Source organism: Trachemys scripta, chromosome 2, assembly GCF_013100865.1.
Source record: "Trachemys scripta elegans isolate TJP31775 chromosome 2, CAS_Tse_1.0, whole genome shotgun sequence".
Lineage (NCBI taxonomy): Eukaryota > Metazoa > Chordata > Testudines > Emydidae > Trachemys > Trachemys scripta.
Genome location: NC_048299.1, coordinates 21,750,573 through 21,773,168, shown reverse-complemented (window position 1 = coordinate 21,773,168; position 22,596 = coordinate 21,750,573). Strand labels below are relative to the sequence as shown.

The 22,596-nt window shown below is 41.9% G+C and overlaps 1 protein-coding gene across 11 annotated transcripts in view; it reads left to right on the top strand.

The window, feature by feature from the left end:
- DIP2C (disco interacting protein 2 homolog C) overlaps nucleotides 1–22,596 on the top strand; it is a 460,741-nt gene that overhangs the window by 316,232 nt on the left and 121,913 nt on the right. For all 11 annotated transcript variants that reach the window (XM_034760039.1, XM_034760043.1, XM_034760042.1 and 8 more), the window contains 5 exons: nucleotides 651–776; nucleotides 1,730–1,939; nucleotides 15,963–16,094; nucleotides 17,589–17,708; nucleotides 18,968–19,165. In XM_034760039.1, the coding sequence (XP_034615930.1) occupies nucleotides 651–776; nucleotides 1,730–1,939; nucleotides 15,963–16,094; nucleotides 17,589–17,708; nucleotides 18,968–19,165 (786 nt within the window). The remainder of the gene's footprint in view (nucleotides 1–650; nucleotides 777–1,729; nucleotides 1,940–15,962; nucleotides 16,095–17,588; nucleotides 17,709–18,967; nucleotides 19,166–22,596) is intronic.

Sequence of the window (22,596 nt, the reverse complement as noted above, 5' to 3'; positions counted from 1 at the left end):
CTTTTTTTTTATGGAAGGGGCCCCCGAAATTGCTTTGCCCCAGGCCCCCTGAATCCTCTGGGTGGCACTTCCGAAACACATGCAAAGTTTTAAGACCAGTCAGTGGCAGAAGTGGAACTAGGACTCTTTTCATATCCTCAGTTCAGTTGATCGCACCAGGGTGCTGCCACTGCTACTCTGAAACCTGCTTCTTTCATGATTTTTCACAGCCCTGTTACATTTCAAGCACATCTCTTATGTACACCACTGATGTGACTCTTATGTGAATAGGAAACCTGGTTCACTTCATAAATACAGACTAGCATCCTTTCATTACAAGCCCTTGGCACACTACCAGATTAAAAAGCAAGGATGTTTGCTGAGGTAGCTGTTGCTTTAAAACAATACTTAACAAGGGTTTGCTGTAGGAAAGCCCATTCCATTCTCAAACTCTAAAAGTAGAAAGAGCCAAGAATAAACTCTGATAAAGGTCTGTCAGGGACCCAGAACTCTCAAAAGGTAATTGTGGCTCTTTCAGTGGAAGCCCCACACTTCCTGAGCATGAATCACTTAACACGACCAGTTGGCCTGACTGAAATACAAGGCAGACGTGTATGCATGCGGTGCCTTTCACTTCGAAAGCTAACCTGAATCTCTTTCTTTTGTTCTAGATGTCCATACAGAAGCAGTTCAGGCAGCTCTTGCTAAACATAAAGAAAGGAAGATGGCAGTCCCCATGCCATCAAAACGACGTTCATTGGTGGTGCAAACGTCAATGGATGCCTACACGCCTCCAGGTAAGCAACTGCAATGTATATTCTATTGATATGAAAGACACATGCTATATGCTGTCAAAATCAATCCCATCTAAATAAAATATGCAATTAACAGATGCCACTTGTCAAGGACAGTAACTATAACATTAAAGCCCGAGGAATCTAAGACGGTTTACAGGGTAGTTGAAGAGGCAATAAGGGGCCATCACCCACACGTACGGTGCCCCCTTGTGGTGGCTGGGTTTGCATATATCTTTGTGTTCTTGTGAGTGAAATAACTTCGTGGCTAGCATTGTGTGCTTCTTGTAACACTTTGCAGTGCTAAAGATTCCTCCCATAACTCTTTTCCCCACCTTTTGGCCCTGCGGTTCTCTGGTATACTCCTCTGCACTTCTATGGAATGTTCTCTTTATTTCTTCTTTTCTAAAGTTTGTCTAGCCATTTACCTTCTTGTTTCTGTTCCTTCAACCCCTAGCAGGTGGAAAATATCAGAAGTCAAGTGCTTTCTGACACCTGCTGAATCAATGACATGACAGCTGTGACTAAAACCTTCCCTAGAGTATGACCGCCCTCGATAGTTAAACCTCAGAAGTAGGGGTTTGCCGCTGACTTTGCGTTTTGACCTTTGAAGAGTTGTTCAAGCATTCTGTGTCTGAGTTTTCCCATTTGCTCTTGTTAAGTGCTTTGAGATCTTTGGACTGAGAACCACAATATAAATAAATTTATTTGTTTTGTTCCATAGAGAAATACCAGAAGCACCAACCTTGCTGCAGGAAAACCCTGTTAATGTCCTGTAACAATTGGTTCTGTTCCAATAATTACAGTTGTACAAAACTCCCCTTACTATAACTACCTGCTGCCAATGTGCGTTGAACTGCAGTTCTCTTTTTTTATTTATGTGCCTTATTTCCGTAAAGAAGCAAAACCATCATGCACTTACATCACAAATAATGCAGCCTGTTCTCAATTATTAGATACCTCCTCTGGTTCAGAAGATGAAGGCTCTGTACAGGGCGACTCCCAGGGAACTCCCACCTCAAGCCAGGGAAGTATAAACATGGAACACTGGATCAGTCAAGCGATCCATGGTTCTACCACATCTACCACTTCTTCCTCCTCGACACAAAGTGGAGGCAGTGGCGCTGCGCACAGGCTAGCTGATGTTATGGCTCAAACACATATAGGTTAGTAAATCATCTTTTTTTAGCATCTTCTATTTTCCCTATATATCTTTTCATTTTAACTTCAGTCTATTTCATAACCCTTATCTGATGTTACTGATGTGAAGCTGAGACATAACTTCCTTACAGCAACTGCTGTGCTTTTTCTTCTTTTTTTCCTCTCTCTCTCTCTATTTATACAATATGTTTAGGGAGAGACATTTTTATTTATTTAATCTCAATCCAAGTTTCACAATAACTTCTCAGTTAAATATCCATGGTAGCACATGGGGTCTAGCACTGCATGGCTCCCATGTATATTACAGGAGTCATGCAAATCAGCCCCTTTACTGCGCACTAAAAATGTACCTCCAAGAACCCCTGAAGCTAGATTTTATGCAGCCTTCCCAAACTTCTTCAGTAGTTGAATTCTACTGTCAGTTTGCATGGTTTTCTGTAACTCTCCATTAACATTATGGTCATGGTCCTTTTAAACTGCTTTTTATTTTTCTATCTCTAAGTAGCTCTAGAATCCCTAGATTGGGATGTGTGACTGCTAAATACCTTATGAAGGGAAAATTCTTGAAGAGAAAGGTGTTGGTAGTGTTATGATCTATATTGTTGGTTGGTTGTTTACTTCCTGTGTTTTCCCAAGGGAATTTCAAGACTTGCTTTCCTTTAAGGGGCTGAGGTAATAGGTATTAATTATTTCTGCATGTTTGACGCTGACATTTCTCTTTGCCTAAATGAAATAGCCATGTGGAAAACTAGGGTTGCTACCCACTCTCATTTTCGAATGGCTGATATTCATCCTGCATAGCTTGTGGAAATTTCAATTCCTAAATCAGCCTTGGAAGATATTGGAATAAATGTGGCAGCCTTAGCATGACATTGGCATGATATTACATGTGATCCAGGTTCCGGTGAAAATATATCTATCTACTCCTCAACTGAAAGAATTGTATGTTAATGGCTTTCCTAGCTTAAGTAGTAAATGAAAGCATCTTAAATGTTCCCTTCTCCCATTGTTACTATGTCATCAGGTAACACCTGTATTATTGGTTGAGTAATCCTTTCCCCAAGGCTCTTGCAGTACAGCATTGCGTTTGGAAAAATCAGTTGTATTGTATTCTTAAATTCGTGCTTAATAAATAGCTCAGAACCTTGTTTTAGAAATGCATACGTTTCTGAACAGATTAATCACTGCGTTTGGTTCTCCTCTATGACTTCATCTTGAAATGCTAGAGGAAATTATAGCATGGAGAATTAAATTTATCCAAACTCTGAAAGGTTGCATTACTCACACATACCAAGTCTCAATGTGTCTTAAATATAGCTTTTTATAAAAAAATGTGACATTTCAGTAATTTAAAAACTGGCACAGTAAGTCTTCTCTTTTTTTTTTTTTACTCTGAGTTTGCAGTAAACAGTACAACATTTATAGAACTTAAATCAAGAAGGAAATATTTAGAGAGAGGGGGAGAATACTTTTTTTCCTCTTTCTCTGACCTGTAGAGACCTCTCCTGTGAAGGAAGAATGCAGTCTTCTCTGGATAACTTAATATCCTTCTTGTGCATTCAGCACTATCTGAAAATCAGGCACCTTTAAATGTGTCTCATGTTGGGCAACCAAAGTCACTATCTAGAAATCTGGGACTGACATTTTTTGTAGATCAATTTGATACCAGGCATAAGTTAGCCTTCATATCTCTTAAATGGTATGAACATGTTTTAGATGTAGAAAACTTGACTGTGAGCTTAGACTTGTCATCTGTCATTGTTGCAGAAATGTCTGCTAGAGGTAAGAACCACATAGGTACTAACTAGCAGGTAAGTTATTGCATGAGTGAGCTGTTCTCACTACTCTTGTATTGAATTGCAAATCAAATGGCTCTTTCCTTCTTTTCATTTGACATCTGGGAGGATGGGCCTTGCCTTTAAATACAGTGGGTAATTGTCAGAGATGATCTTCCCCTTTCACAAATGGATGGTAAGACTAATGCACCAGTGAATAGCAAGTGTAGCTGGACAATAAGATAGTCATCTTCAAAAGGGGGAAAATGGGACAAAACTCCACTTTGCCAAGTCCCTCAACTACTTTTAAGCAAATTAATCTTACTACAAAGAAATGTATATTCTCATGGCATTGTGCTTGTTCAGTGCAGGGACCTGCTGTTCTTCCTTGTAGACTAATCTGTCTTTGGAGATGTCATCTGAAAATATGTTAGGACAAACTGCGACACATTCTGAAAATGCTAATTTTGATAAATAGGATTTTAACGGGCAACTCTAAAGACCCATAGGTGAAAAGTACAAAAAACTCCATTTTTTGATCTCAACAGGGACTTTCCTTCCAGAATACATCACAGAATCAGATTTTTCTAATGTAAGTGTTCTAATGCAGTTTCAAGAGGGGCTTTGATAAAAAATATTTAGCTATAATATAATCGGAGTTCAGAGTTCAGCTCTGTGGATCATTTGGATAATTTGCATAAGCTATTATATGCTTTTAATGTTATACTATTCATTTAATTGGAGCTGCTGCTGCTCCTTTGTGGCATAAGATCTAGAGCAGGATAGATTTCCCTTGAATATTCTTGGCTTTAAGAGTCTTGGGTCTTTCCTTTAAACTACATAGAGGTTTTTTCGTTCAACATAGACCATGAATGAAGATTATAGTGGCCGATACTTGAATTTTAAAGAGGGACAGGTTAAGCTAGTGGAATTCACCAATTCTGTAATGCACAATCTTTTGAAATCAATCTTGCATTTATTTCTGTTGATATCTTGGGCTTCAAGTCTTTTATCTGTGGTCAGAGTAGGAAAAGTACTTCCTGGAGCTTAGAAAGGTGGTACAAACTGTTTGGTCAATATTAGGCACTTCATAAAGAATGGGAAGATAGTTAATGCGTCTCTGTAATATCTCCCCACTTGTACAGTAACTTCTAAATACTGTGGCATATAGATGTACATTTGTGCCAAGTAGGAACCAAAAATGCACAAAAAAAACCCTGTCATTAGTTGTTAATTCTTCTAAAAAATAATGACACCTGAGCTGGAAAAAACAAAGTAGACTCTAGGATGGACTGCTTTAGAGTTGAGTATGGAAACAATCAATGAATGGCACCATAGCTCTTTACAGAACATGGTGTGTGCACCGATGAGTTCTTTGATGGCTGCTGAATCTGATGCGCAAGTTCTGCCCACAGGTAGGGTACACCCATGCACTAGCAATACTCTGAATCCGAGCAGCAGATTCTTTCCTCCTCTGACGCTAGTCACCTAAAAGCTTGATCCAGTCTGCCTCGCAATGCCTCGCTCCATCTACAAGCTGACTCTGTCAACCAGAGCAGCATTCTGCACTCCTTTCCCAGTCATCCACAGAGAATTCAAAGGATATGAAGTCATTCTTGCAAGCATCCCAAAATCTGCGCAGTGGTCTGCCTCTTTTTCTAGACGCTTCGCGAGCTTCAGAGTTCAGCGCACTCTTTGGGATCCTGTAATCTGGCATTCACTTGACATGTCCAAGACATCTGAGTCTTTTCTTACGAATCAACATTCCCATGAATGACATAGCAGCACGATTTAACACTTCCACATTTGTCACCTTGTCTTGACATCTTATTCGAAGAATTTTATGCAAGCATCTGATATGAAAGCTGTTTAGTCTTTTGTTATGTTTGACATAAGTTGTCTGTGTTTGAGCCATATAGAAGCATGTATAAAACACATGTCTCATAAATATGGATTTTCATTTTAGTCGACAATTTATTATTGTTCCAGTTCCTGGCTGCTTTGCCGATTCTACTAGTGAGCGCAGCATCAAGATCTACATTGCTGGTAAGAGTAAAGCCAAGGTAGCAAAATTGGTCAACAGTATCCAGACAAATACCATCTACGGTGATACCTGGAACTGGTTCTGAAGAGCCTTGGAGCATGATAATAGTATTTTTCAAGCTTATTGCTTGCCCAAAGATTTTGCATGAATCAGAGAACTTGCTAATAAGATATTGTAGGCCATCAACACTGTGAACCACAAGAGTTGCATCATCTGCAAATAACAGGTCCCTTATGACCTCTCCACAGGTCCCAGGGAAACATCTACCCACATAAACCTGCATTTTTAAAAACAAATTCTGTAGCATTCTTATTCCTGTGAAGCACAGCTGAACTTCTAGAGATCCAAAACAGCATGTGAAGGAAATGTTGCTCTGAAAATTTAAGATGTGCAAAAAACAAGCAGCTCTTTCAGTTTATAGCCTGGGGCACATCTTTCTAACCTGAGCAATTGTGCTTCGTACCTAAGTGCTTGTCTACACGGCAACTTAGTGTGCAGTGAGCCAGGGTGTAAATGTAAGATCCCATGTAGGCATGCCCTTAGATGGTCAAGTTGAAGTCAGCCACTAAATGCATCATATTAACCTAACTACGTAGCTGGTTTGAAGCGTGGCAAATGAAGGAGGAAATCTTCTCCAGATTCTACTCTGATCAGTTTTTTCTATAGTGCTTGGATTCTCTCAATTCCTTTCCAAACAAGTGTGAACAGGACTCAAAATGTTTTTCCATCTTTGTCTGTCCACAAACAATTGTGATTTAACAAGCAGTTAGTGTAGTAAATGGAATGTGTGCAAAGTACAGTAAATGGTAGACTAGGAAGTCTCGTAACATTTTATTATACAATAAGTACATGTCTATATGTAAGGGATTGGACTTCTCAAGCTTCAGTTGTGCCTAGTGCAGTTGCATGTTCTGTATCTCTTTAAAACAGCTATTGTGTTATACACAGGGGCTGACTTTAAAAGATATTGGTGGTAAATATTTTGGGAAAGGATAACTGAAAATAGACTTGAATGCAGGTGAATGTGTCACATAGCCAAGAAGTCTCTAAATATAATACTCTAAGGAAACAGGGTGCTTAATCAAAAAGAGCCAAATTTATACTGAAGACAACATGCCGCCATTGACACAAGTAAATCAAAAGGGGGAATTCCCATCTCCCAACACATTTTTATTAAGTGGAATGTTAGCAACAGAAGCTGCTGTCTTTCTGAGGCAGGACTTTGATTGTAAGCTAAAAATGGCATTGACTAAAAGGTAAATATCTCTATAAATACAGAATCTTTGTCCTGTAGAAGCATAAAAACCTGCCTGTGTATGCCTTAAATATGTTTTCATTTGGAAATCAAAGGCCTCTTTCTGAAGTAAAGATTATACAGGTTTCTAATCAAATTAATATATGAACATCTGCCAAAACATGTCTGCCACATGTGACAACCTTAAGTCTTCTGTGTTAGAAGGGGCAAATTCACGCATGTTAGAGGGCTAGTTCATGGCTCTCCACACTGCTTAGACCCTATGTAGGTGCTGCAGGAAGAACCTAGATAACTGGGAAGGGGTACAGCCATGCCCCCAAATTCCCTTCCATGCCAACTAGTAGAGTTGGCTTGCCAGAGGGTAGTGCAGCAGATGTGCTCCCCAGAGCTCATGAAGCATTGTGATTACCTGACACACATCTCCATGAGTTCCATAGGGATAGTATTCCTCCACCTTCCTTCTCTCCCCAAATTTGGGACTGTGTCAATATGCCACAATCCATCCTTAAATGAATTTGCATTTTGTTGCCATTTCTCCTTCACTTAGCAAAGTGATGTAGAGTGCACCATTCCAGTGCAGAAATGTCTGTGGTCTTAACTAGAAGCAGTTGTTCAGTCTGTGATCTTATAATGTGAGAAGATCGAAAGAGACAAAAAAGAGAATGTGATGCAAATATGCATGGTTAGTGGATGAAACTCTTTGAGGTCATACAGCTCTCATTGTCCCTAGTGCTTTAATCAAGAGATGTGTCAGGATCGTTACTCTTAACTCCGAAGCTTAAACAATGCTTCATGTTAGCTGATGTGAAGACTAAGCAGATATTACACAGCATGTATCAGTAGTATAACTGAGATACTCTTATCAAAATAAAAACTGTTTCGTTGACTAATGTGGCAGCTAACTTAGGGTTACCATATTTCAGCAAGCAAAAAAGAGGACGGGAGGAGCCCCGCCCCCGTCCTGCCCTAGCCCCGCCCCTGCCCCTTCCACTCCCTCCCACTTCCCGCCCCCCTCAGAACCCCCAACTCCTTGTCCCCTGACTGCCCCTTCTTGGGACCCCTGCCCCTAACTGCCCCCCAGGACTCCAACCCCTACCTAAGCCTCTCTGCTCCTTGTCCCCTGACTACCCCTTCCTGAGACCCTCCCCCCATCCTAACTGGCCCCCTAGGACCCTACCCCCTGACTGCCCCAACCCTTATCCACACCCCCACACCCCCAGACAGACCCCCGGGACTCCAACGCCCCATCCAACCACTCCCCACCCCCTGACAGTCCCCCTCCAGAACTCCCGACCCATCTAAACCCCTCTGCTCCATGTCCCCTGACTGCTCCGATCCCTCTCCCCACCCCTGCCCCCAGACAGCCCCCCCCCAGAACTCCCGACCCATCTAAACCCCCCCGCTCCTTGTCCCCTGACTACCCCTCCTAGGGTGACCAGACAGCAAATGTGAAAAATCAGGACGGGGGTAGGGGGTAATAAGAGCCTATATAAGAAAAAGACCCCAAAATTAGGACTGTCCCTATAAAATCGGGACATCTGGTCACCCTAACCCCTCCTGGGACCCCTGCTCTTAACTGTCCTCCAGAACCCCACCCCCTACCTAAGCCTCCCTGTTCCTTGTCCCCTAACTGCCCCCTCCTGAGACCCTACCCCCTACCTGTACCCTGACTGCCCAAAACCTTATCCACACCCCCACCCCCAGAAAGCCGTTCCCGAACTCCCGACCCCCCCGCTCCCTGTCTCTTGACTGCCCCCTCCAGAACCTCCCTGCCCCTTCTCCGATCCCCTGACCCCCTTACCCTGCCGCTCAGACCAGCGTGCCGGGGAGGAGGAGCAGGGGGAGGAGCTCCAGACTGCCAGTGCGAACGGCCGGCTGGTGATCTGCGAATGCAGGGAGGGAGGGAGGGAGTGCTCTCAGCTGCGGGGAGAGAAGGGGGAAGCGGAGGAGGAGCTCTCTCTGACTGTCGGAGCCCCATGTAAGTGGCACCATCTGGCCGGCTGCCCTGTCAGCCATGCGCGCTCTGCATGGGGGGGAAGTCCGGACATTTACAAATTCCCCTCGAGATGCTATTTTTAACTCTAAAAGCCAGACATGTCCGGGGGAATCCGGACAAATGGTAACCCTAAGCTAACTGCCCTCCTTCTGTCTACAGAATCTTAGTTTCTCCAGACCTGATTCTCAGAAGTGCTGAGCACCGGCACCCACAAAAATCAGGCTTTGTAATTCTAGTCAGTGACAAGTACAGGTAGAGAGAGAACCATTGTAAGTCAACTCTTAAACAGACTAAGGAGCAGTTTGGTAAGCAAGACCTCAATGCTCCTCTTCTATATGAGAAGGCTAGCAGTTCGTAGCCAGCCTAGATTGCAGAGTGGGAGTCAGGGATGCAGACATACTCCTCCAGGAAGGCCAGTCTATGGGAGTCCTCTTTTATCAAGGAGGTTATAGAGACATAGAGTTTAAAGCCAGAAGGGACCACTATATCATATAGTCTGATCCCCTGTATATGATAGGCCACCAACATCAGCACACTAAACCCAACAATGGAAATTAAACTAAAGTAAATGCGGCCCACAGGAGACTGGACTGTTATGTGCCACAAGCAGAGAAGTGGATGGACCGAGGTGCACCAATGCTCATGGCTCCTGCAATGGCAGGGAAATGATTAAATGTGATATAAGGTTGCCCGTGGCTTGTTCCACCATTACTCTCAAGTGCTAGGATTGGCTGCCCACAAAGATGGTGGAAGCAGCTGAACTAAACATAATTATTTTCTTAATCATAATATCCTTTCCCATTATATAGCAACTCCTCCTTATAAATAAAAAGAAAATAAAACTTCTACCCTTTTTATTTGTTTAGCTGATAAAAAAATCAGTCAGGACTATAAAAAGCTGATATTTAACAAGCAAGGCTAAAAATTGCATCAAAAATATAAGTAATGGATGAGATGACTAAAATGAAGTTATACTGAGACAGTAGCGTAAATACTATTATGCTGTGTAAGCTGTTATGCATTCAGGTGGTCACATGCATAACATATTCAGCTGCCTATTTCAATCAAGTTATAGGGATGGACTGAATCAGAATCACGTCACTAACTGGACACATGTGGGCTGCAAGATGATTCTCTCAGAGGTGGGATAGATTAACAAGTCATCCCATCTTGTCTTGAAACAAACTCAGCTATGCTTATCCTTATGGTGGCTCATAGCAATTATGTCCATTAAGAGTATCTAAGATATCTAAGGATATCTTGCTCTCTTATGATAAATGCCAGCTTCAAATAAGAAGCATTCATAATAGACATCTCTTACAACAGAGATTAGCTATTTGCATGGGTAGCACATGCCTTCCCACTTTTTGAAATGCACAAATATTAAAATGTACAGAACCTCTTGACAATCTTGTGTCTAGGAGCACTTTCATTGCATTTTGGGAGGAGGGAACTGCTCCTTCAAGGGGAGGAACCTGGATGCTGGTTACCTCTGGCAGCAGGCAGGGCTCCACCCCTGCTCCCAACCTACCATCCATAGAGAGAAAAAAACTGGCATGCTGCCCTGGCAACGAGGGATGAGGAATCTCCCCCAAAGCCATGTACTTCCCACCCCCCAAGGCTTGGAGAATTGTAGCCACCAGTCCCAAGAGAAAACAAAGGGTGATGGTGGTTGGTGACTCCCTTCTAATGGGGACAGAGGCCTCCCATCTGCAGACCTGACCTGGCATCCCAGGAGGTGTGCCACTTCCCAGTGGCTTGTATGTGCTACATTACAGAAGGATTGCTGAGGATCATCTGGCCCTCTGACCAATACCGCATGCTGCTCATGTATGATACCGCAAGGTGTGACCCTGAGCAGATCAGAAGTGACTACAGGGCTCTGAGAATGAGGATGAGCTAGGTGAAGGGTCAGGTTCTGGGAGGGAACATGGGAAATCACAGCTTGGCCAAAGGAGAGACCAGAGGGTCTATAAGGGGAAATCTAATAAACAGGTGTCTATACAGACTTGGAGGAGAGGAAGGTGATCAGGAACAGTAAACATGGATTCACCAAGGGAAAGTCATGCCTGACCAACCTGATTGCCTTCTATGATGAGATAACTGGCTCTGTGGATATAGGGAAAGCGGTGGACGTGATATATCTTGACTTTAGCAATGCTTTTCATTTGGTCTCCCACAGTAAGTTAAAAAAGTATGGATTGGATGAATGGACTATAAGGTGGATAGAAAGCTGGCTAGATCATCGGGCTCAACAGATAGTGATCAACAGCTCAGTATCTAGTTGGCAGTCAGTATCAAGCGGAGTGCTCCAGGGGTTGGTCCAGGGGCCGGTTTTGTTCAACATCTTCATTAATGATCTGGATGATGGAATGGATTGCCCCCTCAGCAAGTTTGCAGATGACACTAAGATGCGGGGAGAGGTAGATACTCTGGAGGGTAGAGATAGGGACCAGAGTGGCCTAGACAAATTGGAGGATTGGGATCAAAGAAAGCTGATGAGGTTCGACAAGTGCAGAGTCCTGCACTTAAAATGGAATAATCCCATGCACTGCTATGGGCTGGGGACTGACTAGCTAAGCAGCAGTTCTTCAGAAAAGGACCTGGGGATTACAGTGGATGAGAAGCTGGATATGAGTCAACGGTGTGCCCTTGTTGCCAAAAAGGCTAATGGCATATTGGGCTGCATCAGTAAGAGCATTGCCAGCAGATCGAGGGAAGTGATTATTCCCCTTTATTCGGCACAGGTGAGGCCACATTTGGAGTATTCTGTCCAATTTTGGGGCCCCCACTACAGAAAGGATATGGACAAATTGGAGCAAGTCCAGCGGAGGGCAATGAAAATGACAAGTCATGTGCCCCAGCCCCCTAATGAGGAGAGACTGAGAGAACTGGGCTTATTTAGTCTGCAGAAGAGAAGAGTGAGAGGGGATTTGATAGTATCCTTCAACTACCTGGAGGGGGGTTCCAAAGAGGATGGAGCTAGGCTGTTTTCAGTGGTGGCAGATGATAGAACAAGGAGCAATGGTCTCAAGTTGCAGTGGGGGAGGTCTAGGTTGGATATTAGGAAACACTATTTCACTAGGAGGCTGGTGAAGCACTGGAATGGGTTACCTAGGGAGGTGATGGAAGCTCCATCCTTAGAGGTTTTTAAGGCCCGGCTTGACAAAGCCCTGGCTGGGATGACTTAATTGGTGTTGGTCCTGCTTTGAGCAGGGGATTGGACTAGATGACCTCCTGAGGTCTCTTCCAACCCTAATCTTCTATGATTCTATTTACTAATGCAGGAGTCGGCAACCTTTGGCATGCAGCCCATCAAGGTAATCCACTGGCGGGCCATGAGACATTTTGTTTACATTGACCATCCGCAGGCACAGCATGGGCTGCAGGGGACATACTGGCCACTGCTTCCCGCAGCTCCCATTGGCCGCGTTTGACAAACTGCAACCACTGGACCTGCAGGGGAGCCGTGTATGCGTACGGTCAACATATACAAAATGTCTCGCAACCTGCCAGTGGATTACCCTGGGCCGCGTGCCAAAGGTTGCTGACACCTGTACTAATGCAAGAAGCATGCGGAATAAACAGGAAAGACTAGAAATACTAGTGAATAATTACAAATATGACATAATTGGTATCACAGAAACTTGGTGGGATAATTGACATGACTGGAATGCTGGTATAGAAGGGTACAGTTTCTATAGGCAAGCAGGGAAAAAAGGGAGGAGGTGTTGCCTTGTATATTACAGATGTGCAGTAGAACCTCAGAGTTCCGATCATGCGGCAAACGGAGGTTGTTCATAACTCTGAAATGTTTCTAACTCTGAACAAAACATTATGGTCATTCTTTCCAAGGTTTACAACTGAATAATGACTTAATACAGCTTTGAAACTTTACTATGCAGAAGAAAAATGCTGCTTTTAACCATCTTAATTTAAATGAAACAAGCACAGAAACAGTTTCCATACCTGGTCAAATCTTTTTTAAACTTTCTCTTTTCTAAGTAGTTTGTTTTACACAGCATTGTACTGTACAGTATTTGCTTTTTTTTTTTTTTTTTAATATCTGCTGCCACGGGTGGCTCCAGGCACCAGCGCAGCAAGCGCGTGCCTGGGGCGGCAAGCTGCGGGGGGCAGCCTGCCGGTCACTGTGAGGGTGGTAGACAGGCAGTCTTCGGCGGCATGCCTGCGGGAGGTCTGCCGGTCCCACGGCTTCGGCAGCAATTCGGTGGCGGGTACGGCGAAGGTGCGGGACCGGCAGATCACCCACAGAAATGCTGCCGAATCTGCATGACCAGTGGACCGCCCACAGACGTGCCTCTGAAGGCTGCCTGACTGCCGTGCTTGGGGCAGCAAAAAACAAAGAGCCGTCCCTGTCTGCTGCTGCCTGATGGGATACTTCTGGTTGCAAATGAGGTGTGTGGTTGACTGGCCAGTTCATAACTCTGAGGTTCTACTGTATACACTTGCACTGAGGTAGAGATAGAAGTGGGAGGCAGACCTGTTGAAAGTCTCTGGGTAAGATAAAAGTGAAAAACAAGGGTGATGTCATGGTAGGGGTCTACTGTAGACCACCTAACCAGGAAGAAGAGGTGGATGAGACTTTTTTTTTTTTTTAATAACTAACAATATAATCCAAAACACAGGACTCGGTGGTGATGGGGGGCTTCAACCACCCAGATATCTGCTTGGGAAATAACACAGCAGGGCACAGATTATCCAACAAATTCTTGCAATGCATTGGAGACAATTTTTTGTTACTTACAGTGGAGAAAGTGACTAGGGGAGTGGCTATTCTGGATTTGATTCTGACAGACAGGGAGGAACTAACTGAGAATCTGAAGGTGCAAAATAGCTTAGGTGAAAGTGATCATGAAATGATAGGAGTTCATGATTCAATGGAGAGAGGGAAAACAGCAGAATAAAAACAATGGACTTCAAGAAGTTAGACTTAAGTAAACTCAGAGAATTGGTAGGTCAGGTCCCGTGGGAAGCAAGTCTAAGGGAGAAAAGAGTTCAGGAGAGCTGGCAATTTTTAAAAAAGACATTATTAAGGGCACAAGAGCAAACTATACCATTGCATAGGAAAGTTAGGAAGTATGGTAAGAGGCTACCCGGGCTTAATCAAGGATAACTTAGAGGGGTAGCCGGGTTAGTCTGGATCTGTAAAAGCAGCAAAGAGTCCTGTGTCATCTTATAGACTAACAGACGTATTGGAACATGAGCTTTCGTGGGTGACTATCCACTTCGTCGGATGCATGTAGTCCATGCATCCGACGAAGGGGGTATTCACCCACGAAAGCTCATGTTCCAATATATCTGTTAGTCTATAAGGTGCCACAGGACTCTTTGCTGCTTTTACAAGGATAACTTGTCATAGAAGGAAATGAATAAATGAAATACATTGCCTCCTGTTAAAGCTACTTCCTTACTGAAATATTTAAGGGAACTTCATGAATACTAGATTTATAGATCTGTGCAAAGTTTGCGTCTACCAAATATCTTTATTTTTACAAACTGTTAAGAAAATTCTGAAGAAGTATTAAATGTCTCCATAGTGTGCTTAAAAAGTATGTATAGACCAACTAAATATAGGATAGTTATCAAACAAGATGAATTTAAGGATCCTTCAGAGAATATCTTATTTTATACTAATTCATGTTTAAAAAAACCATAATGTAGTACACAAATAATGGATACACTTTTAGCATAGATTATCAAAAATGGTAGTTACTGATAGTGTTTAGGAGCCAAACAACAGAAACAGAGAAAAAGCAAATCTGTCCATTGCACAAACCTCCAAAGGGAAATCATTTTCGTATAATAAGCAAGCTGTAAATGTGTGAGACAAATTTAGTATAAACATAAATCTTCAATAATATTGGAGTCTGATGAGATCATCTGATTTCCTTGTCTCTTTAATGGGCCTGACCCTATCCTCATTGAATGGAATGTATTCCTCTTGCCTTCAGTGGCAGCAGTATAAGGCCCTGACTTATTTGTCTGGAAGGTTCTGGGTGATTGTCATTAAACCGAAAACTTGTTAAACATGAATTGTATTTGTTCCCAGGAAACTTAACACTGCTAAAAACCTGGAAAAATCCATGATATAAAATCTGTGAATACAATACAAAACTGTAGGTTATCCAGAGTCAGACTATATTTTCAAATATTTTAAACTGTGGATACATGCTGAGTAACCAAGCTGAGAAAGAGGAAGATTAGTGGTATGGAATAGTTTAGTGACATCATGAGACAGATCACCAAATCATGTTTGCCTTTTTGGAAGGCAAGTCTGTGTTATATGGAGAACTGAAATAGCACTGTTTAAAAATAGTCAAGTAGTAAGCAAGAAAAGTGTCCATGCAGACTGTAAAGAAACATGAACATTACATTTATTTCCCTCCTCTAGATCCACTTTCCAACAGTACCATGACTTCAAAAATCTTGATACAACAGTAAATTGTTCTCTTTGAACTAAAACTTGAATTTTAAGCAGTGCATTTATAGTTGATTTGCATTGGCAATTGCAAGTGCTGGAACTTAACATGTTGTAGCTTTTTTCTATTTTGAAATCTTGGTACCTTAATATATCAGAAGTTTATGTGTCTGGGTCTATTTCTAACTAGATTTGGCCACAGGAAATTAAACTAATTTAAAATTAAAGGTTGGGGGGAAAGGAGAGGAGTAAAAAAACCTTTTATGATTATAATCTGTATTATGTGGCTCTGATGCGTTTAGATACCAAACTCCTTTTTTGTCTGTGAAAATTTCAAATATTAAAACCATGTTGGATATAATTGTGCTTTACAACTTGTGAATAGATTAATTTTAACAGCTTTTCAGGTCTTGTGTAAGAAGAACATTAGGGGAATCTCTCTTTTTCTCCCCTACCCCTTCTTTCCCTCATTTCAAATCTAGAGGAATATGGTTAAACCTTCTAACTTATTTTTCACAGAAAATCATTCTGCCCCTCCAGATGTTACTACTTACACCTCAGAACACTCAATACAAGTAGAAAGACCACAAGGATCAACAGCAAGGGTGGCACCAAAATATGGCAATGCTGAACTTATGGAAACTGGTGATGGTATGTCACAAAGCAATTGTTTTCTTTAACATTGTAACTTACCCCTTTTTTGTGGTTTACTGTACACATCTGCTTCTTGTTTCTTTTGGCCACATTTCACTGAAGAGCACGTACAAGCAAAGTTACAGCATCTTTGAGTCCTAAAATAAACTGGCATATGTGAAGCCAATACTCAGCATGCATAAATGCTTCTTAATTAATGGAGCAGATTCCCAGTAGAAAAAACTGGTATTTGCTAAAGTTCAATAAAATAAAACAGCGAATCTCTCTATATCTCACTTAATGATGTGTAACTAAAACTAAACTAGGTATTGTATGAAGCTCTTCTGTTTTCAAATGACAGAGTATATGATGTACCAATAGGGCTACATCTTAAGGTGACTTTTGGGCAAAGTTTTTGTTTTCTGAATATTTTTTTTGAAAAACAGTTATTTGTAAAACCTTGCATATTTATTGCTCCTCTTTTCTAAAACAGATTAAACAAAATTGCAACCAAGATGGAACTTTTAAGACCAAGAATATCTTATGTATACTTGTCTTCAACTATAGAAACAACCACTGCTCTAATGTGGTAAAAACGTTGCTATGCTTGGGAGAAAAGACAGGAAGGTGATACTTTTGCAATGCTGTTAGAGGCTTGAACTCAGGAGCAGATATCATGTACATTACGGAGGTGAAGTACTCTATCAAGCATAAGTAAGGAGGAAAGTACTTTATAGGAATATATAGTAGGTACCCAAAGGCCCCAATCAGAATCCTGTTTGGCTAGGTGCTGTATAAACACATATGGTAACTTCTGGAGATTGCTATTAAAACATCCTTATCTAATGGCCAATGGAATTCACTGTAGGGCTATTCCAGGATTACACTGTCAGTTGCAATGAAGTAACATGACAATGTGAACAGCTACAGGGTGGGGAAGGATAGGGCCCAGGACAGAAGTCTGCTACTGTGTAAGAGGCAGCCCAAAATGAATGACAAGATAAAAACCTGTGACCAGCTTCCCTTGATGACTGAATCAAGTAGTCTCAGTTGCAGTGTGACGAAAGCTCTCTAGTCATGCAGTGTCCCCAGTGGCTGAGAGAGAAGCCTGTGCTTAGATTTCTGTCTCCTCACTAGCCATCAACAAAGTCACCTCAAAGACTGCTTTAAGCCTTTTGGAAAAAGATTATTGCCAGGGAATATTTCTTCACTGTGCTCCTCTCCCCCAAAGCCCCCGTGCTGTTTCACCCCTAACACTAATTCACTTTCTGAAACTGCTGTGTTGTTTGTTTTGGGTTTCTGTATTTGTTTTTTAAACCAAACTTCACTGTTCATTTTGAAACCATGATCTAAATGTCTTAATGTTGAATACATTCTGCTGAGTCACAGTACGGCATGAAACTGTCGCTGTGGTGGCATTGCAGTTCTAGCCTTTTTCTTACTCCCCAACTGACATCTGGTGGCGCACAGCTTAGCGGTCTACTGATATCTCCATTGATCCCTATTCTGCAGGAGTACCAGTGAGCAGCAGAGTGTCAGCAAAGATTCAACAGCTGGTCAATACCCTAAAACGACCCAAACGACCACCATTACGAGAGTTCTTTGTAGATGACTTTGAGGAATTGTTAGAAGGTAAAATGACTGTTTTTCAAAAGGTTTTGGAATCTAATTAACACTTGATAAAATGTTTCCTTGTTTGTCTCGGACTGCTACTTTCTAGTAGGCACGTCCTAGGCTGGTTGACTGCCACTGAGAGCGCAGTAATGCTGTGGGACCTGCTTATAGTGAACTTGGATACACTGAGTAAAATCGAAGTTCCACCTTGTTTGCCCAACTTGTAGTACTGATTATAGTGAACCTCTGCTTAGAATAAAATCACTTTGTGAATGAAAGAGAGTGGAGGAAAAAACTCTGTTCTAAGAGTATTTACTGTGTGCTACGTCTTTTCTTTTCACGCATCTGGGTCAGTCTGAAAGACCTGGTCTGTGAAGAAGGAGGGAGAGAAGTGGTGGGTGGGATAGCTCAGTGGTTTGAGCATTGGCCTGCTAAACCTAGGGTTGTGAGTTCAATCCTTGATGGGGCCACTTAGGAACCTGGGGCAAAATCAGTACTTGGTCCTGCTAGTGAAGGCAGGGGGCTGGACTCAATGACCAATGGTCCCTTCCAGCTCTAGGAGCTAGGATATTTCCATTAATTTTTTTTAATGTTGGATGCACATCTTGCATATCTGTTAATAAAATCATTGAAAATGATAGCTGGAAATGCAGTAGGGACAATAATAAAGTGAATAATTACTACACAATTGTTTTTTAAAAAACACGCTTGCTGACCATGATGTCTTACCACACTGTGGCAAGTCAAATTATTTTAATAAAAGCATATAGCAAAGCAGTATGATACAATATAACTTAAAACAATTTACCAATAGTTCCACCTTGCTACTACATTTTTTTTAGTCAAGGAAAAATGAAAATTTTCCATGTCTTCTTAAAGGAAAAAGTTACCTTGATGTGACTTTTGATTAGCTCTAGGATTTGTCTTTCTTTGAAGAGCAAACTTACTTATGCATGCTGCTTATGCTTACAATACATACATCAGAAAAAGAAATTACATAAGGATTTTGGATGATGCTTTCCATTGATCCATTTATTAATTGCTTCATTTCAATTGTAGGAAAGTTAAGAGTTAACTCACTATACTTCTCCACATCTTATTCATATAGGCGCAGTACTGGGGGCTTATGAAACTGGGCACAGTTTCATAAGCCCCCAGGCTATTTTATTTTGAGGCTATTTTACAAAGGTAACTTATTCTCTTGGTTACATGGGCATAAACAAGGCATAGAATTTATATAGTAACTGTTGATTTTGTTTTGTTGTTTTCATAATAAGTTCAACAGCCAGATCCAAACCAGCCAAAGCCAGAGGGAGCTCAGATGTTGGCTATGCGTGGGGAACAACTGGGTGTGGTTACAAATTGGCCACCTTCTCTGGAAGCAGCATTGCAGCGATGGGGGACCATTTCACCAAAAGCTCCTTGCCTAACCACTATGGACACTAATGGAAAACCATTGTACATTCTCACTTATGGTAAGCACTCTTTTTTAAGCTTCTTTGCTACATTTTTAAGAGAAAAAAGATTCTTACAATAGTTATGCTGCATATTTGACTATGGAAAAACATTTCTACTGGTAGTGCTCTTACTTATTTAATAAATTTTGCTTGGTTAAGAAATGGGAGTATGAATTTGTTGCAAAAATATACAATCTAATACACTAATAGGGGGAAGGAAGGAGAGAGAGTTTTTGCCAGCAAAAAGAACAGGAGTACTTGTGGCACCTTAGAAACTAACAAATTTATTAGAGCATAAGCTTTCGTGGACTACAGCCCACTTCTTCGGATGCATATTTGCCAGCAATGTCTCTGGTATTATAAAATAAAATAACTTTCTAAATGGGCATGCGTATTAAGCTAGACTTTGTTCAAGGTGTAAATCCAGAGTAATTCCATAGTCCTCTGGTGTTGCACTGGCTTTGACATCAAAAACCCCCCCAAGTAAGTTAAAGTAGATTCCCAGAATCTACTGCACTATGAACTGTGCTAATTATGCCATCTGTTGCAACAGATAAGTGCCAGAAAAGATAGATTCACATAAGAGTCTCTCTCTTAAATGACTCCCATCTAAATATGGGATGTTCATGGCGTGCTCAAAGTGATTGTTCTCTTCAAACATTACTAAAACAAAGTTGATTGTTGGCATTTTTCATTTGCCTGGAGTAAACCAGGGTTTACCTTTCCTGGTCTTTAGCTCCCCAGTCTAGCGGAGACTTGGAATGCCATTGAGACAATACTTTTCACACATTGTATTTGAAGAGTGCCATGTTGGTCAAAGTCGATCCTTCCATCTGATTAATGAACGACGTTGACTTACTGCAAAGCGAATCTGCTCCTAGACTGAAAACATTATGTCTGCAAGAGTGGAGAGGAGGGCTGGTAAAACACAAGTACTTCAAGAATCAAAATTCAGATTATCATGCCTCAAAACTTTCCCCCGGATTAATTGAATTTAGGAAGCAAACCTGTGATTCACCATTGATCAGTGGTCCTGATCTTCCTTGAGGAGGTTTGTTTGCCAATGAGAAAAAAAAAGTATGAGTTTCAAGATCTGAAAATAAGTGGTAACAAAATGCAAAAGTGGTATTATGTACCGAATGCCCCAAATAAGCTGAGGAAGAAGGGGAATTAGTCCGTATTGAGTATTCAGCGATTGCAGGGTAGGGGAGCCTATCCATAGGGGTGAAGTAAGCATGTTTCTAATACTAAAGAGAGAATTTGATAGTACAGTAGTGTGCTAAATAGGTAGGGAAGCAGTTTAACTTATTTAACACCTAATCCTGGGGTTCTATAGTGATACATATTTAAGGGAACTGTAAGAATTTCTAAGAAGAGACTTGACTTAACCCTTACAAAGGTCTACTCTCCTGCACTCTTCAATAGTAGATATGACACCATCTACAAAATTATCAGGCTTATTTTGCTTTTAACTTCCAGGAAATAATCATAGATTTCTAAACCTACCATAGTTAGAATTGGGTACGCACCAGTCTGTAAGTATGGCGTCTGAGATATTCAAAAGGGGCATCCTTTTAGCAGAAAGAGTAGTGGCTATCTTTGCTTGAAACCATAAACTTAAATCAGTCCAGAAAATTTTTTCCCCTGGTATTGTTCAACCCCTAAGATATCTGAAACTGAAAGACTGAAGGTAAATACATTTTTTCCCTCCAGTCTGTGCATTTGACAATGCTTTTGAAGATCATTTTCACTGTTTCCTTTACATAACAGTTTCCCCTGGTCAGGAGAGAGAAACTTTTTAAAAAATATGTAAAACCTAATTATTCAACCACAAAACTTCATAAGGGACTCACTGGCAGGTATAAGACCAGAAAGTACTCTGAACTCTTCTTCGTTAACTAGATGTCAAGCTGACATTCTCACTTCAGTGGGAAATGTTAATCTCTATTATGAATCTTATCAGTTTTTTCTTCAGTTAAATGACACTTGTATTTGAAATTCAGTTAAAACTACAGCCAGCTGCCATTCTATTGGTGACATTGTGGCTTTTATTATTATTTATTAATTTGTCTTATTGTAGCACCTACGAGCCCTAGTTATGGACCAGGACCCCATTGTGCTAAGTGCTGTACAAAATGATAGTCCTTGCTCTGAAAGCTTATGCTTGAAATAGCAAAGACAGGTACAGTGTAGGGGAAGAGGGACAAGACGCACGTGGAGTAAACAATGTGATGGCAGCAAATGGCATGTGGGTTCCACGATTTTTTCTTTATCTTTGTTAGTGACTTTACTAAAGAGGGGAGAAGCTGAAGGGGAAGGAGAGGGGTCATTGACGGGGAAGGAACGTGAGGGGGCAGGGAAGGGGAGGAGGAGGTAAGTAGAGTGATGCTGAGGTAAAGACACTGATAAGGAGAGGAAAGGGGAGGCATAGTGCCAATCAGTCAAAACTGTGGAAAGTTCTCCAAAGGACCAAATGTTCCTGCTTCGACGTCCTCTGCCCTTGCCTTCTCACTTTTGTGAAACACTGCATTAATCCCTTGTCAGGATTGAGCCCATAAAATGGAGGGGAGGGCGAGGAGAGAGAGAGAGAGAGGAATCCTCATTGTATTATCATCTTTCTCCTTGTAGGGAAGCAGTACGGTACTAAAGCTTTAAAACCTCACCTGCTCTGTAGAGTGAATCCCACTGCGTGCACTTGAGCATCTGATCCTGTGTAGTTGGAGTTTCCACTATTTCCCTTGGGAAGCTATTCCACAATCTCGTTATCTCCTTAACTCTTAACGGATATTCAGTCTGAATTTTATTTTCACCTGGCTGTTCCCAGTATTCAGTTATACTCCCTTGGAACACCCTAAATCAGTGAGTTAGCTTGTTGGTAGTCACTCGTCAAATGCTGGTAGGCTTTAATTCTTTCACTGCCACACTTCTCCCTCTTTGTCTTTGTTGTCATTAGGCCAAGCTATACATCTAGTTTAATCTTTCCTCAGTGATTAATCCTTTCAGCCCTTTAAATGTTGGGGTGAGGGGCAGAGAGGATTTGTTGTTCCCTCCTAATTGTCAACACCTTTCTGGCAATGAAGGTCCCAGCTTCCTATTCAGTGGCAGTAATCGCCTACCACTTTAAAAAAAATCACAGTATTTAACATCACCTCAGTATTTCCAATTCTAAGTATTACTCCTGGAGGAATTCTGCACCATTGTGTGATGTTTCAGGCACCCGGAGCAGCCAGTGGAGAGGTAAATCACTGTGTGGGAGAGGAGAAGGGGGAAGGCGGGACTGGGGATGCTCCAGCCAGCAGCTCCTACCCAGCTGGATTGAGGGTGGGAGAGGGGTGGGACTTCCTCTTCCCCTGCAAGGAGCAGCTAGGGCCAGGGCTGAGTCAGACCCACTCCCAGAAACCTCCCCCGCTTGCAGAAAGCTCCGCACTCCTCCTCCCCACCAGCTTCCT